This window comes from Aulonocara stuartgranti, assembly GCF_965226115.1.
Source record: "Aulonocara stuartgranti genome assembly, chromosome: 5".
NCBI lineage: Eukaryota > Metazoa > Chordata > Actinopteri > Cichliformes > Cichlidae > Aulonocara > Aulonocara stuartgranti.
Genome location: NC_138943.1, coordinates 21,244,288 through 21,262,570, shown reverse-complemented (window position 1 = coordinate 21,262,570; position 18,283 = coordinate 21,244,288). Strand labels below are relative to the sequence as shown.

The 18,283-nt window shown below is 40.4% G+C and overlaps 1 protein-coding gene and 1 long non-coding RNA gene across 2 annotated transcripts in view; one reads left to right on the top strand and one right to left on the bottom strand.

The window, feature by feature from the left end:
- tex264a (testis expressed 264, ER-phagy receptor a) overlaps positions 1–15,781 on the top strand; it is an 80,923-nt gene extending 65,142 nt beyond the window's left edge. Inside the window, exons 3-4 of the mRNA XM_082532193.1 lie at positions 3,558–3,729; positions 14,414–15,781. Coding sequence (XP_082388319.1) covers positions 3,558–3,729; positions 14,414–14,778 — 537 coding nt within the window. The 3' untranslated portion in view covers positions 14,779–15,781. The remainder of the gene's footprint in view (positions 1–3,557; positions 3,730–14,413) is intronic.
- The window catches only part of LOC309706017, a 52,369-nt gene continuing 36,247 nt past the window's right edge, over positions 2,162–18,283 (bottom strand). The window contains exon 3 of the long non-coding RNA XR_014276659.1: positions 2,162–2,381. This is a non-coding gene — a long non-coding RNA (uncharacterized lncRNA). The remainder of the gene's footprint in view (positions 2,382–18,283) is intronic.

Here is an 18,283-nt window from a genome sequence, read left to right as displayed (position 1 = left end):
TATTTAAATCTATATAATGGTGCAAAGTCACATTTTTAGAGTTATACTTCCCTGGAGCTTTCCCTGCATGTTTCCTTCTATTCGAAGTCTCCTGTTTTTAATAGAAAAATATCAAGTATCTTCAAAGCTATTTCACAACTTCTACTTTACAGTTACTTTCTACTTTGTGTGGCAATAATTTAAAAAGATATATATAAACTTGGTGATAAAAGCTATGTTTACAAGGTTCAGTAGCTCAAATTAGCACCGGCTTGCTCAGTTTCAGCAGGAGATACCGAGACATCAGTTATAACATAACAATCATGAGGCAATTTTTCTGTTTTGTGTGCTTTTAATACTTCAAGGGCATTTTGTTCTAATGCTTTTATAGTTTTACTTGCAGTTAGCATTGCATATTTTTTTACTTTTTCATTCTATTGATTTTTTGTAATTTTAGCTAAAAATAAGTTATCACTTAAATATGTTGTTATTAAGTTTAAAGACATGTACATAAAAAATAAATTACATTAATGAAATTGTTTGTGAATGCCATTAATGATGATAATGGAATGTTGTCTTATACAGACGCTCATAGCAAAGCGCACTCCTGTGTGTCAATGGCACGTTTTGCTCTCTAATGCAAGCGAAATCCTAACTGATCATTAAAAACTCCTTTTCCTGTCATCACGGCTGAAATCTGAAACACTTCTTTATTCAGTTAATGTTGAATTCTTTGCAGGTTTTATTCAAGTCTTAAAAGGGGCCCCCCATAAAGCTGTAAACATTCCTATTCTTGCTCTTGTTCTAAGAAATGAAAGCTGTGGGAAACTGACAAACACTGAAGATCGCATGCAGTGCTGGCAAGTTCTCCCTCCACAGAACAGTGCGGTCTTGCTCTAACAAGAATAGAAAGAGATGTGTGAGGCCCTGGAGCGCAACTGAGCAAGAAGACAAGTAGTTTGATGTATTTGTCGCCTCACAGGTCTTCAACTGGCAGCTTCATTAAATGGCACCCACCAAACACCATTATCAACACACAGTCAAGAGGCGACTCTTGGAAGCTGGCCTTCTAGGAATAGTTGCAACAAAAAAAAGCCAAATATGAGGCTGGCCAGTAAAAAGGAGATGATTAAGAGTGGTTAAAAAAAACCCCTCAAAGACACTAGACAGAGACAGTTTTGGGGGAAAGAAGTGTCGTGTATAGACACATGTGTGTTTGAGCTCTTAGATGTGGAGCAAATGGAAAGATGCTGAAGGAGTGCTTGAAGCCATCTTTCAAGCATGGTGGAGAAATGTTATGGTTAAAGGTTGCTTTGGTGTTGGTAAAGGGCATATTTGTAGCGATTTAATGCCCCAAAGCACAGCTCAAAACTATGAAATCTTTTGAGTGTTTTGGAGCCATTTGCTGAAATCAGTTGTCCACATAATGCTTATGTCCCAAAATGTCAGGAATGTGGCTCCCAAAAATATACAAAAACAACAATATAGTTAGACCCAAAAAGGTCGGGTTTTCCTGGACTCCTTGCAAAACTTTTGCACCACCTTTTAATCATTTTCACCAATAGAGAAAATCTCATAGGTATGCATTAATCTGTGCAATGTAAAGGCAGGCCGGTGCAGCCTCAGTGTGGCTGCGCAGTGAAAGAAAACTGGAAGAGGGGGGTCAGTTCTCAGTGACCACTGCCAAAGCTGATTGAGGCAGAGGCTGTAATTGCTGTGATTGTGAGGGCAGCCTTGGTATGACAAAGCGGTCACTGTACCCATGGCTGTAGTTGGGCTGTTGCAGTTCTGACTGTGACACATCTGTTAATGAGAAGAACACTGACTGCACATGTGTGTGTGAAGTGATGAATGTGCTGTAATGGGGTTGGCGGTTTAACACATTTGTCACAGAAGCAAATAGTACAGCCGTACATATTCACAGCACCACAGAGTCAACCTTCGAATGCAGCTGTCTGAAGGCTGAGTGATAACTGTATCCAGCCACAGCTTCACCTATAAGAGCCAGACAGAGCAGCTGCAGCTGTGCTCACAGCCAGCAGCTGTATACAGTCATAAATTTGCCTTTAATATGAGGAACGAGAAAGAATTATGTAAAACAACCCATCATACTGAGCTCTCTTCTCTTTAGTAGCTACAGAGTGTTACCCTTAGCCGGATCTCTATTATAAGTGAACAACTAGGCAACTTTTTTTATGAATCATAAGGAATAAAAAAATAAAATCAAGGGCAAAAACACTGCGTGGGATTTTTATTGACTTGTGTTCATGTCTGTGCATTCCAGCATTCATATGTCACTTTGCAGCCGATCACAGCTGAGACCAGCCTGTGCAGCTCACCTCTGCTTCTGCCGCGCTCTGATGGCTCATCACACAGCTCATTCCTCTGCAGTCCCTTGAGAACTATATGAAAGCATAAAGAAAAATTATGAAAGGCTAATGTCCACTTTAGAGGAAAATATAGTATAATATTTATAAACTCTCCACTCACTGCATATACTTCTTGCGGAGAGTGTAGACGCACTGATGTAGATGGTAATGCAACTTTAATGAACTCACATGGAAGGGGATACAGTATATACATATTAATGTGTGAAAGACATAGTGTTATATCAGCAAAGGCACTTTTGAACTGCATATTTGAAATGTTTTCTGCTTGTTTGAGGTGTTCATCACACTCCTTCAGCACGGGTCCTCGGTCCCTACGCTCTTTGTCGTGTTTTATGTGAGAAGCATTGAAAGAAAGGATTTAACCAGCAGTTTTATGAGGCCTTTGGGTGTTTTAAATTTGTGTTTAGCTTTTGTAGTGCAAAATAATAACTTGGAAAAACATGATGGGTACAGTGAGAACTGAAGATGTCCTTTACTCTCAGTGTTGAAGTTAATTGAGTCTGCTCAGACCTTTTTCATGCAAATGAAACATGAGGGCCTTTGCATCACTGCTTCCTAAACACTTTTTCAGGCATGTCTGACAACATAAGGCAGAAAAGTTCATATCCTACCACCAAAGATAAAAAACAGAATCACAGTTCTGTTTTTTTAGTTAGTTAGCTCGACTCCATCAGAAATCTGTAGTTTTCCCCTGGCCGTGTACGCCACAGCTGCAGTGGCTCTATTCCCCACCAGTGGGGATCACATTTTGAGAACCAGTGACCCCGGTGCCACTGGCACTGTGAAGAAAAGGGCATGTTATTTGTTTAAAGAGATTGTGCATCACTTGAACTTGATCATTGTGAAGATGATTATGTAGAATTCTGTTATCTTGTGTGAGTCGTTTAAGCAGATAGTCTGCTCTCTGTTGATCTGATCTTTCTCATAACTCAAAGCTAGTCAGACTTCATGCTGTCTGTGTGCTTGTTTTCCTTCTTTTTCCTCTTCCAGCTCAGTGTAATTATGAAAGGTTATCACTTTCTCAATTAGAGACACAAGCACAAGTTTACACAAATATTAAGGTGACATTCGACAGTGTCTTTGTGGTTTTTACAGAACGAACGCGCCTATCTTTGCAAGGGTAATAGGATATTATAAGGTAAATCTCACTTCCTGTTTTGTGTCTTTTTTCTTTTTCCATTTTAATAGGAGAGGAAGCTTTGTGCATTCCCAACTATTGAGATCTACAGTTCGGATGTCATCAACTATATGGTTCCGCTGTCTCGTCAGACGGACTTCTTTGTACCAGAAATGAAAGAGGAGGTCAGAACAGATGTGAAGGAAGAGGACTCGGACGACGATAGAGGAACCGACATTACAGGTAAAGATTTTACACATCCTCGGATACTGTCAGCTCCCCCGGAGGCAATTAGTGACAGCATCAAAAAGATTTCTCAAACAAGAAGAAAGAGCTGTCAATTTGTCTGATTCAAAATTAAGGGACAGTTTTCAGAGCGGAACAACTTTAGTTTAGATTTTTTGTGTGATTTATTTATTTATCTTTTTTAAAATCTAGCCGTCAAAGAATTGATGCTTTCGGTTTTCACCTGCTGTTCTCAATTACAAAATGTATATCAGTAAAGATTTTCAACTTTTAATGTGTCATTCATTGAGATCTGATATGTGACTCAGGTGTTTTCTTAATTCGTTTGATGCGTACATTTTATAAGGAGTTTGTAGGAGAGCGTAAGAGAGTAGTAAGGTAACTAAACATAACTTAACCGATTCCTGTGGTTTAAAGTATCACCGGACTGCGCTGATGTGCAGCTATATTCTGCTGTTCTCGGATTATGTGACAATAGAGCAAACCTCACCATGTGGCCAGTGGTTTTAGCCACAATGAGGTGGTTAGCCTGATGAGTCAATGATGTGTGAAAGCAGCTTTAAAAAAAATCAGGGACAACCAAATGCCACGTGAAAAAGGAGCCATCATGTGGTTATACTGCTGTCGTCCAATTTCAGTCTTACCAAGCATTCATTTTTACTCTGTTGATCCTACAGCTTGTGTCAGTTAAAAACAAACAAAGAGAAAATGTGTAACAACTTTTATTTTGTCTGCCACTGCGCTGACTCCTCTCTCGCCCTGGATCACAGAGGACGGGTGATATCTGAGACTCTGTAATTGCTCTGTCATTACAAGTATGTGCCTTCAAGCGCGATGTCTTCCATGCTGCCATTACTCTTTGAATCACAGCTGACCTGTGGGCTGGTCTCAGAGCCGTATTGACTTAATCAGCGTACAAATCTCCGGAGAACAAAAATGGTGTTGCTCTGTGGGGACAGAGTGAGTGGGGATGGGTTGATTTAAATCAGGTGCCTTAAGAATAGATCATGTGACATCCCTTGTAAGCACAGCTTAAATTTCAGAGACGTATATGGAAGAAGGCCTAACATGTTCTGACCATGGTTAGTTGGCAGCCACCTTTAAAATAAAGCGTCATTACATGACAGAGGTGAAGACCACTCTCCATACACAGCAGCTTTATCCGCTGTGGAGACTCTCACATTCTGAGAGGCAAGAGCAAACTGAGTCAGAGCTATTCACAACTTTAAATGAGTTTGTCAGCATCATCAGACCGAGACAAAGTTTTGATTATTGCTTCCCTAACAAATGAGAAAGTAAATAAGAAAGAACTAAAGTGCCAGAAAGCATTTAAATACGTTAATTCAGATCAAATTAATTCGATCTGCCACGTGTCTTAATCACATGAGGAGAAAGTGATTTTGCAACGTTGCACACTCTTACTTTTTATGCATTCACTCACTGGTCTCCAAATCTTTTGTTAATTCGTCGTGCCGCCGTGTCTGCGTTAATCCAGCAGACCATTGTGGCTGTGTGCTCGGTCTGGAGCCGTAGCCAAGAGTTAATTAGTTTGGCTTACCATGAAGACTAGAAGTAGGGAATAGACAGCTACCCTTGCTCTTTCCAAAGATGTCCCCATCATAACTAATATTACTAATGAACATGTCTCCAAATAGAAATGTAAAAGTTTCCTTTTTTTAAGTAGAGATGACACAGCTATAATACAATGTCAATGAAAGGACACATCTACATGTGAATTTACTTAAAGATGTGTCTGTATAAAAATATTTTAGCTTAAGCTTAAAAAAAATCAAAGAGAGAGGCTGGAGCAAAATAAAAGATATTATGAGTCTCTGTTAGGCTCTAAGATCAGAAGACAAACAGACTCACTCCACACAGACGAGTGGTGTGTCCATTGTGCAAAGCTCAAAGCTAGCCAACAGCAAGGTGGTCAGTGCAATGGCTGTTTTTGGGTGAATAAACACAAAAGGGTAGATTTTAGGGAGAATTATTGCCTCTAACCGTTTCCTTATACAGTGACTTACTGGATTCTCCTCTGGCTGCCTGCAAACATTACATTATTGAAAACAAAAGCGTTTGTCGAAGTTTCAAATAGAGCAGGGCGATATGGCCAAAAATATTTATCACGATATACATTTGAAAATTTGCGATAACGATATAACTGACGATATAATTGATGCGAGACAAAATACTCCACAACATTACTAGCGCAAAAAGACAACCTTCCATTAATTTTCACTTAAACAAGAAGCTGGTTTTTATGTACATTAAAGCTTTATAAAAATGTAACAGTGCAAATGCAAATTCCTTGCTGAAAGTTTAACCAAAAGGCATTTCCAGTAGAAATGGGCTGACATATCCTGAGCATAACCATATATAATATCCACTGAAGTTAAAAAGAGGTGCTTTGCAACATTAAACTGTAGTGTGCAGTACGTATTTTTTGGACCATAAGGCACATTGAGCTAAACAAAGCAGTTAGATAAATCAAACTTTATTAAACTCATTCTTCTTGCTTCCTCCACTTCTGTACCATTGATTCATTGATGTTGAATTCTCTGGCAGCTGCTCTATTCCCATGTTGTTGCAGTATATTAATGACTAGCCTTGTATTGTGGATGGATTATCTCAGTTGTTCTCCTGACTGACGTTTGGTCCGTTTACAGCATCCTGCCATGCGATTGCATTTGTCTCTAACCATGAGGAACCTTAGTGTTCATCCTCCAGCTTCACTGTTTATGTTATGCTAACATAGCTATGTCGCTAGCGATCACGTAGCACATCATTATATACCAGCTAGCCCAACTTCAGTAACCCTACAAACGTCACTGCTGTTTAGTTTCCTGCCTTCATTTATGTTGGAAGTGATAGCAGAGCTGTACGTTTGAATTTTTTCAGAAATCTCTCAGTCAGAACATGCTATATCATGCTTAGGTAACTAGCGAAACTAGCGAGCTAACTTCCGCTAGCTTCCTGCTAACTTCTAACTCCGTTAAATGTAATAAATTTTGTTTTCATGGATGCCTGGAAGTTAAACTGAATTGTTACACCTGGTAAAGCAGCAATGCTGATCGTTTTATTAAAGATGAAAGAATTTAGACAGTTAACTCTCAGTGATGCTGCAGTGTTTGTTTGACCTGAAGTGTACTGAGTTTAGGACCCAGATTACTCCCAGATTTAAGAGCATCTTAGTCCGACAAATACGACAATAACGACGGCCGCTTGCATGTTCTGCAAAAAAATGTGCTTTGTTGTGTATCTGACGGACAAACACCAAACCAGTTCCACATCACTGAAGTCGCACCATTTTTACAAACCAATTCTGGTTCATCTGTTTCACTCAACAATCGGCCATGTGCGTATGAAAACAAAGGCACTGCGCATGCGCGTTTTACTCATATTCTATCGCGATATTTCATTTTCCTATCGTTGCCTAACATTATACCGGTATTACCGTGAACGGTATAATATGGACCAGCCCTAGTTTCAAACTATTCTTTTGTTGTAGTATTTCAACTGCTGTGGTACCAGTCTAACGATGATTTATCACATCAGTTTATACTGTTCACAAACTATTCAAAGACAGTTCGATAAACATTGGTCTTACTAAGTGGTACAACAGAAGATTGTGTATAAACATTTGTCACATTCACTTTAAACACTTTTTTTTGGAAAGATGTGATATTTCTTTTTATGCTCCACATTTAACACGCAGAGCCTTTTTAATCATTCAGAACAATGCTGACACTGCTAACAATGCTTAGCTACTGTGTGTAGTAGAAACGAAACGATAAGTGGAGTTTGCAGAGAGGTGGATTTTTTATTTATTTATTTTATTTTGAAGAGTTTCTTTTATCAGAGAGTTGTGTGTTCTGCTTTTTCATACTTGTGAAAATTGGCTTGGAAATCAGTTTCTGTGGAAATATTTGTTGAATGCCTTTGAATACCGTTTCTTCCGTCAGAGAAATGTTTTTTTACCCACTTCTTGGCAGTTTTCCTTCTTGGCTGTGATCTGTGGTTTTGAATTAGCGTCCATAAATCGTCACTGTGAAAAACAGAATCTATCTTTATTAAATGTCCATTACTCAGAATGCCAAGACGTGCCCAGTGCTTAAAACATTTTAGAGCATCATTTGGATATCACAAAAGGCTATTTATAGGTAGATCATGAGGAATCTCCAACACTGAGGTCAAATCAGTTTTCTTTAGATAACAGATAAATGAAAAGTCCCCCAAATATTCTGAATGAGTGAGTATTTGCCTTTGATTAAAGAAGTCCTTTTTCTATTGGCAGGGTTGTAGTTAAGGTGGCAGGGTCAGAATTTTGTATCTGTAGTTCAGCATGCTCCTGGTGATGCAGTGCTATGGGGAGTATTTTCTTTTCACACTTTGAACCCTGCAGTACCAACTGAGAATCATTTAAACACCACAGCCTACCTGAGTATTGTTGCAGAGCATGTCCATTGCTTTATGACCACAGTGTACCCACCTTCTGATGGTTGCTTCCAGCAGGATAACACGCCAAAGCTCATCTAACTGTAGTTAGATGACCTCAACAGTCACCACATCTCAGTCTAGTAGAGCACCTTTGGGATGTGGTTAAACAGGGGATTTGTCACATGCCAAAAAAGGGTTCAAACCAGTGCAACTCATGAAGTGGCTGGGGAGTGTGTCTTGAGTGGCAATTAGAGCAGACACACTATATGTAAGCCGATACCAATTTAATGGCGATTGACCATCTGTAATATATATTATATATGCGGCCCAGCTCTGCTCATTAATATATTTGACAACATTAACTGTACATCAGGGCTGTACACTGTTTACTTTAAGAATGAAAAGACATTTTACTATGATATTACTGCACACTGAAGCAAACAACAAATACAACCAAACAATCCAAATTAAGAAGTTTCATTAAACACAGTGTAAGTGTGTTTTTTATGATGAGCTTCCTTAAAACGCTTGTTCTCTTTGGCTCTCATCTGTAAATATGATGATCCATTAAGTGTATCACTTCTTAATGTATGTTTATGCATTCCTTTTCGCACTCTTCTCGCAATCCACTCTGCTTATCCAAGCACTAAGGAAGCCCTGTCTGTGTCTAATTACCTCCTTAAAAATCCTCTTCTCTTTTTCAAACAGTTTGAAGAACAAGACCTTGATTCTCTGCTAATAATCCCAATGGGCCCAATTTAACAACTAATTTAGGCAAATGTTACCTAAAAGACTTTCACAGGCTTCAACCACACTAGCAATTTCAGGACTTGCTTGCAGTTGTAGTGAAGGGTGAAAGTTGTCCAGTATGTTGAGGTTTTTCCTTGGGGGGCTGTCCACCCAATTACCCTAAATAGACCCATTATTTCCTGTAAAACCTTATATTGTAAAATGAATCTTTGGAACAATCTTTTCACTGCAACACACAAATGAAATAGACTATGGATCACTACATTAACCCGTTTATATGCATTTTGAAGCAGCACCACCGTGTCAAATAACCACTTTCTGTGCCACCCAAGACTGTTCCCATCGGGTGTGTTTGGACATGCTAGCTAATCAACAGGCTCATAAATAGTTATTATAATGACCTAAATGGACTTCCATATGTAATATTTTACACTCCAGACAAGATCAGATCTGCTGGATGTGATAATTAGATTGTTGGGATTCAAATAAAAAGAAATGGTGAACCTCACAGAGCAGCTTGGAGACTCCCTGTTTATTGTGTTTGGGTCCCTGATGATAGATTTAGTGCAGACACACTTAGATGTGTGGATGAGATTCATTTGGAGTGTGAAGGCAGAAAGACAATGATGTGGATAAAAGTGTTTTAGTGTCTAATGGGATAGTCAAGTCAGATTCGGTTTTATTTGTCAAACACATTTCATTTTAAGGCTGTCCTTCTACTTTGCAGAAACAATTTAAGTCTGTGAAGGCAGTCATCCAGGTCATTGTAGTCTAAGGAGCTTGGAAAGAAAAGCATTTGGACATCTTTAAGTTGCTTGAAGACGTTTCATCTCTCATCTGAGAAGCTTCTTCAGTTCAGAACTGAGAAGCTTCTCAGATGAGACGTCTTCAAGCAACTTAAAGAAGTCCAGACGCAAAAATAGACAAGCTTGAGAGTCAAACTTGGTGTGACCACCTATATTCTTTAAGACAGTCTGAACACCTTTAGGCAAGATTTCTTATCATTTCTTTAAGTAGTCTTCAGGAATAGCTCACCAGGCTCCAGGAGGACATTCAAAGCTTTTCTTTGGATGTTGCCTGCATTTTATTCCGTTCTCTGTCAAGATGATCCCACACTGCTTCAATAATGTTGCGGTCTGAGCTCTGGGGAGGCCAATCCATGACTGCTAGTGTACCACTCTTTGCTTTTCTACCCAGGTCTGATTTTACTGTACTGATAGTGTGTTTGGAATCAATTAAATGCTGAAAAATGAAACCTTTTAAGATAGTATCACAATATGTTTGTAAGTCCACCAGTTTTAACTAGATCCCCAACACCACTGACTGAAATGCAGCTTAAGCCATGACAGAGTCTCCACTGTGTTCTACAGATGGCTGTAGAAACACACTGTTTTACCTCTCCACTTATCTGAACCAAAACAATTAGATTTGGATACATCACTCCATAAAACCTCGTGCCACTGATTTTCAGTCGAATTCTTGTATAATTTGTCATACCTCAACCTTTTCTCCCCGTATCCCTTCCTTAAGAATCCTCATCAGAATTTGAGAGGAGCTTCAGCGAGTAGCAGATGGATCAGCTGAATCTCTTCTGTCAGGTCTTTGCAGGATTTCTTCCTGTTTCGTAAGGACATTACTTTCAGGTGTTATTCATCTGCTGTAGGTTTTAAACCTGCTCTTTTTTCTTTTGCCCTCCAACTGTTTACTTTTCTCAACGTTTTAAAAGACACACTGCACACCGTGCTGAAATATGCCAAGTTTTTTAGTTAAAAATTATTTGTGAATTACCTTGTTGGTGCAAAAGTCTAATTTTATACCTATCAAACGGATTTATCTTTGGAAATTTTGTTGATTCAACCAAAGAAATGAAATCAAATGAACTGTTTTTGTGACAAGCTGTTAGTTGCCTAACAATGTATTTTTTTTTCTTTTCTTTGCCAAGATGTCTGTTATGTGTAGGCACAACAGTGGTTCATCCCTTTAGTTTGGCACTTTTATGGTTAATGATTCATAGATCAAGTGGGTTAACAAACAAAAAAGCATCCTCTTTGATACTGGTCAGGTACAAGGACTGAACTGAAAACAAGCGAACAAGCATCCAACGTCCAAAGAAAAACTTTCAAAGACCTTCAGAAAGCCTGGAGAACCTTTTCTCAACACCACTTTAAAATAATTAAAATGAAGTCTGCCTCAATTTTATCCCACAACTTAGACATTCACATTACTCACACTCTCATTACACATACATATAGGATCTTGGGGGTGGGCACGATGCACGGAGTCCAAAGTACCATCAGGGTGTACACCCCACCCCTGGCATCGTTGCCCACCTCTCAATTTTAAATACACGTAGACATTGAGGGCTAGCAGGAGGGACCATGCGCTTACCTGCTGCTCTCTGGCAGGTAGCTCCAAGCCCTCCTGGGTTTTAAATGCACCTTAGAACACACATGCATCAACATTACAATGAGCGGGTGGAGGGAGGTTTGGAGTCTTCTCTCACCCCCATTCTCTGCGACCTGCTGGAGCAGGGGGGCTAGGACTAGGAGGAGGAGTTGGCCGTCCGACTGCGGTCTGGAGTGTGGAGCCTTCCTGCTGCTGCGGAGTCGGGGCGGTCTGCCTCCCCCCACCGCAGGGAAAAGGGAAACACCACCTGGGTCTGGGTGCAGTTCCCCCCTCCAGGGGCGGGGGCACCTAGACCCGGTTTGTAGAGTACGCTTGGGGAGTGTGATCGTGTGTACAACGTCTCTTTATGTCTGTCTCCACGTTGGTTGAGTGTGGAGTAAGTGCATATGAGAGCATGAGGGTGGGAATGGATGTTTGTATCTGTGTGTGCCTGTATGTCTGTGTCTATATGTCAGGTTGGGTGTCAGGCGCCACCTCTCTGGGGACATCTCAGGCCCTCCAAGGTTTGGAGGCCTATCTCCCCCTACCACCACTTCCCCTGCCAGTGGCGGACCCCCTCAGAAATCGGTGCGTTGGTGGTTCTTTGTGTCCGGGGATGGGCGTCCAGGTACACACCGGCTCACTCCTTGGCGGCCGCTTATCGGGGCCTGGAGCCTGGGGCTCGCTCGGGCCACTTCGGAGGTGGGGTGCCCCCGGCCTCTCGGCCTGGGGCTCGGTCACTCAGGCGCAGCTGGCTGCCGGCGGAGCTCACGGGCGCGTCACTGCAACTCCCCCTGGCTTCTGCTCCGCGGCTGCTGAGTGAGCCCTCATCTGGGACTCTCCTCAGCTCTTTCCGGGACAGTGGCGCAGCTGCCCCTCTGTTGGTCTTCCTTGGTCTCTTGTGTTCTGGGGGCCTCTGGATGTCTGGAGTTTTGATCTCCTCCACACCTGCTTCACGCCCTGGAGGACGGGGCTGTGGCCCCCCCACACCCTCTAGCAGATTATTACATGAAGGAACCTTTTAAAAAACAAAAAACAAGCGCGTCCATGCTCACAGGTGTACACACGGGTGATCACACCCACAAACTACACCCTTTTTGGCTCCTACCTCAAAGCACACTGTGTTCTGTTCATCTTATGTGCTGCACAATAATGTTTAACATTTAGTATTTACTGTCATATTCCCATATATCATTGTGATGTTGTTTATTCTATTACTCTTGTTCTCTTCTGCTTGCTTTCTTTTTTCTTTCTCAGCAGGTGATCCAGGTGATTGATATATGCATTTTTTTTTCTCTGCCCGTTCTGTTGGTTTTTGTCTTTTGCCCTTCTCCCCCGTCCCTCTTCTCAGCTGTTTCTCTTTCCCTCTTTCTTTCTCCCCTTCTTTCCCCCAGTCAAGTCTGTCCCGTATTCAGTAAGTGAAAATAAAATAAACAATAAAAGGTGAATCAAATGGACCATTACGGCAAGGCTGGGATGGTCAGTTTGGTAAAGTAAATCCGTTGGGCATCTTTCTTTGCCTTTAGACAACAATTCTGATGGCAAAAGAGCCAAACGGGACAGGCCAAAAAGAAAAAAAAAAAAAAAAAAAAAAGAAGGAAAATATAAAGAAATGAGGAGTGGCTCAAGACTTTTGCGCAGTAATGCATATATGTATAAAATCAAACTTCAACACATTAATTCAGCATGTGATCACAGCTTTATACAGGGAGCCTTTTTAAAAGTTATCGTCACATGGGCTTTTCCTCCACTTCTTTGAAGTATTTTCGAGAAGACCAACTGCGGAAAGATCACTGAGTAATATTTCTTCTGTAGGTGGGAGGTGTGATGTTCTTCTCACATTTCTTGCCCTAATGCCAGTTTTCATTTGTAATTTTAGGGAGGCTAAGCAGAAAAAGCTTTATATCTTTCATGTGTCTCTGCTTACATCTTTGGCCCATGCAGAGTATTTTTCTTTCCGTGAACCTTGAACATGTTGTATTTAAACCTTCCTGTAAGTTTTAGTTTTTAAATTTCTCCTAAATAATGCAGATTTTTTTTGGTCCACCTACACAGTACAGCAATAACCTTCCAAATCGCTCGCACAAAAACTCCTATGAATAACATTCATCAGGGACAATAAGTGGTTATTGGGTCACAGTGAATCATAGATCAAAGGGCAATTAGAATCAGGTTTAGACAGAGAGCATTAGTAAGCTGATCATGTGGGTGAGAAAATCTCCATCAATCAGGTTAATGGACATTCTTTGTGATTACAGATATGCAATATGCACAGCAAGAATATCCCTCTCTGCAAATTATAGTCCATTACACAATTTCATGCAAGTAATGCCAACATGTAAATGGCTGGTCTGTGACTTTTGTATAAATAATGTCTCTCAATAATATTTTGGTCCCTCTGAGCTCATCTGATTAGTTAAAGTTGACTGAGCTACATCTGCTGAATTTTAAGCGGTGAGCACTTTTAGGTTTCATGAAGCCAACGTTACATTTCTAATCTGTGATCAAAGGATGGAGGAGTATGTAAGTGCATATACCCATATCTTCACATCCTTGCATCATTTTTGATGAGCTTCAATACTAAGCATATTGTTAATGTTAATTACCCAACCAACATTGAGAAGATGATGCTTTTTAACCATATTCGCAGTGTTGCCATGGATCATAAAGTCACGAGATATGACAACCGATTGTGAAGTTGGCTACAGATATATACATGCAGTAACTACTATTTTCCGTAGCTGTTCCCATTGTTTCTTTCTTGCGTGCTTTGTGTAAGTAATAGTCTCTGCCTTGCCACCATTATTTGAATATCTGCAGCAATGTCCCGGAGGATGAATCCTAATGACTTTGTTCAGCCACTGAAGTTTTCACATCGCTACAGAGTATCAGAACACCACCTTGCTGAATTAACAAAATATTTAGTACAGACTTCCTCTGTTCACCTGTAAAATCAATCTTTCAGTTTTAGTCTACGTGAGCTTTCCTGCCTTTCCTCCAATGATTTTATTTTGTTAATTAGTTGTGCATGACCCATTTTCTCACAGCCAATTTGATCAATTTCTTCTGGTTTTTTTTTTTTTGTTTTTTTTTTTTTGCATTGATGCAGGTGCAGATTCCCACAGTGATGTGAGCTCAGTAAGCGGTGGCGTGCCCTGGGACAGCAGAGAGACGTCCCTGGCTGTTTCCACAGCCGCTTCCATGGCTTCCTCACTGCCCCTGAGAGACGTTTTAGATGCCAGCGAAGACCTTAAATACAGGGACCATAGCGACAGAGGCTCTAATGACTCAGTGGGCAGTGGCTCCTCCTTTGAAGAGCTTGACATGGATCAGGAGGAGCTGGGGGAAGGTGAAGAGAGGGTGAAGAAGGAATATGGGGAAGAGGAGGACACTCCTGAAGGTGAAGGCGGAGCTAGAGAAGGAGCTGAACTTGCGGCTGAGAAGAAGGAGCACTTAGGGGAAGGAGAGGAGTAGGGAGGATGCTGAGGAGATAAGGGATGTAGCCACGTAACACTGGCATGCTGGAGAGCTTCTCAGCTGTGCTGTTGCTGGTTATCTGTCATGTAATCTTGTTGATGGATCTAAAGCCGTTAATGTAATGACCAACATGCCGTATTTCCGCGCCTTCTAAATCTCTTTTTGAAGCCTGTACTTTCTGTTATGCTCTAATCTCAGTTCAAAAGAAAAAAGAAAAAAAAATCCCGATCCTGTATCTCTGCCTATACAAACATACACACAACAAGTGGGAGATTTAATTAGATATTTCATTTTAATTGTAATCCTGTTTGGATCACTTTAATTCCCTTTCAGATTAGAAGTAACCTTTCAGTTTAAGATTAAGGATTAAAAGCAAGGGGGAAACAGAGTTACCAACTATCATGGATCATCAGAAAGTATATGTTGTTTTGCCCATATGTGACAGGTGATATTGCAACCCCACTCTCAAGGTCAAGTCCTGAGGAAATTTGTGTCACGCGTTTGTGCGCATTACCCGACTTTGGTGTTGTGATGTAACGACTGGGTGAAAAAGTGCAGGCGTTGCCGCTGCTGTAGAGATGTTCATGGTGCTGTTTCATTGTGTTATTTTATACGAGGGGAAATTCTAAAAGCTGAGGTGGAGAAAAAGATTATTAAAGTAACATCATCAATGCCTCCGGGACACCAGGACTAAGATTTAGATTAAAGTTCAAACATATTTGTAAGCTTTCCCCCTGAAAGGTGTACAGAATATTTTATTGTCACTCTGCAAAAAAAGGTTAATTGAATTATTTTAACGTATTGTTCATTTTCTGTGGGCAGTTTGTTCTGCCACATTTCATTTACATTTATGTTGTTGTAGACAAAATTCACCTATTATCTGAAACTAGATGTAACATGTTTGTAGGTTGACGTCGGATATGATGTACGATGCATTGTATGTCTTCCTGTGTGTAATAAAATTTTCAAAGAAATGTTAGTTTGAGAAGAACAGCAAAAATGGTCTCCGCTCTGCTGCTTTTATCTATATTTTTTTGTGCGTTTCCCAACAGGGATGCAGGAAGGTAACAAAGTGTGTGTGGCAGTCAAAGCTTTCTCTGAAGTTTCACGACTTTATGATGTAACGATTGCTTTGTGGGGATTACATGTGAATTCATAAGAAGCATAAAAGAGAAATGGTACAAAATAGCCCATAACATCAGTTTTTCAGTGCTGGGTGAGTTAAACAATACACTGCTTTAAGGGTTGTTTTTTTTTAAGTGAGCAATTTCCCCAGCACCCTTAGGACTGGGAAACTGGGAAACTGTTTAATCAGAATGCATAAAATAATACAAATGTAGATACATTTGGAAAGCATAAACACTTAAGATTAGTCTCACAAAATGTTTATCCAAATGCCGGCGCTGCATCGATCGGGTCAACATTTGACTGAGTGGTTTGGCATTTGTTCTACAATTTATTTAATCAGCTGTGTGCACAAAACAACAGGAAGAATAGGCTCCAGCTGACTACTGAAGTTTGATGGACATACTTGTTCTTTAGCCTGCGGTTCTTAATGAGCATCATGACCTATAAGTGTTAATGTTTTGTTTCCAATCCAGCGCCATTGTAACCATGGTAATTTTACTGAGTAATACGCCATTAACCAGAGAGAGAGAGAGAAAAGCCTTTCATGTGCCTGGTCGTGCTGTTAGTGTTGAGGATATTGACTTAATTGAATAAAGAAAAATGTATTTAGGGCTTGTTAGGAATGCAAGCCAAATTAGATGTGTAGACACCAAAGTCCACTGAAGAAGGATTTCACAGCTACACTCTTCTTTGCATTTGACTTGCAGTTGGAGTATTTGGACAGTGATACGTATTTTGGGAGCAGGTGGAAGAGGCTATGGAAAGGTGGAGGTATGCTCTGGAGAGAAGAATAAAAGCCAGTAGAAGCAAGGTGAGATGGTTTGCCAGCAGGAGGAAGAGAAGTGAAGGAGGACGTGCATGGGGTTGGTGCCACAGAGGAGGATGCAGATGATCTGCCGTGTCGACCCCTAAAGGGAATGGCCAAAGAAGAAGAAGCCCCCATACACCACCACCGACAGTGGGTTGGATATAAAACAATCCAGACTGACTGCAATACAGTCCTTCAGCTTCACTTCAAAGAGTTTTACAAAGTATTATTTAGGAATTACAGCCATTTTTGTACATAACCTCTATATTTGCATGTTCAAAAGTAACTGTACAGTTGTCTGACAAGCATTTTCATGGCCAGGCAAGGTCTGTTTCCACAGTATTTCACAACAAATTAAGCAGATAAAAGATCTAGAGTTGCTTCCATGTGTTGATCTTAAACTGTTAACCCTTCTGGTACACTAACCTGGCAATGAAACTGTCATTCAATCTTTAAATGACTTCTGAGCCTCTGAAAATAGAGGATTATTTATAAAAATGGCTGCAAATCCTAAATAATACTTTTGTTAAACCCAATGAATTACAACTCAGTCTGCACGTCAGTCACATGATTACCACAGTAACACAGCAGAGTATGTGCTAGCAGCAATACTTCAATAGCATATTTGCAGTTTCAAAAATATTCCACATGCTTTGACGTCACCATAGCAGACAGAAAGAGACTTGAGAAATTTCAAATGGGTACACATGGGTACCCTGATGTACCAAAATAGCCAGTTCTTCTAAAAACTCTGCTTCACATTTGGCATATCTAATGTTCAGATGCGCTTTGGCTTTTTAGAGATATGGAGCTCCACAATGGTGTTAGGCAGAAATGAAATCTTTTATTTAAGCTGCCTTCCATGTTTATTGGACCCTTAACATCTATACTGATACTCTGCAAAAATCTCATAAGTGTTAACTTTATTATGACATCAGTGTTATTTCTAAACCCTGTTGTTGCAGAAATGTACTGTGTTCATTTTTAACAGATCTTTAAATAATAAAAAGTGACTCTAAGAATGCGCAACAGCTAATCTATTAAAGTTATTCTATTACAAATGTTATCCCCAAAATGTAATATTGGTCTGGCTCCTTAAACTCTCAGGAAATCCTAATAAATGAACAGTAGATGATGGCAGAAGATGAAGATGTGACACCTGAGTGTTACTGAACAACCACCATCAACACAGCGCTGATCTTTTGGTCTGATACAGTGATTCCCACAAATCAAGCACGCAATCTAACCAAGGGCCACTTTTGTTGGAGGGTTCATTATAACCGTGTTTTTTCCTTCACTTTGTCCTCGATTGCCTTGCAAGTCTCAAGCAGAAATATAACCTTATCTATTGACCAGAAAACGCACAAACCACGCCAGCCTTTAGTAATATTATCTTTTTCTGACGAGAAAAAAAAAATGAGATCGGTGTCTTGTGCGTGACCAGTCTGCGGGGACAGATGCCCTCACCACATGTGTGTTGCACTTTCAGGATCAACTCTGGCACCCCAGCCGTGGTCCAAAGGCAAAAATAAAAATCGGTGAGGAAAAGAGTGCGATGACACACAG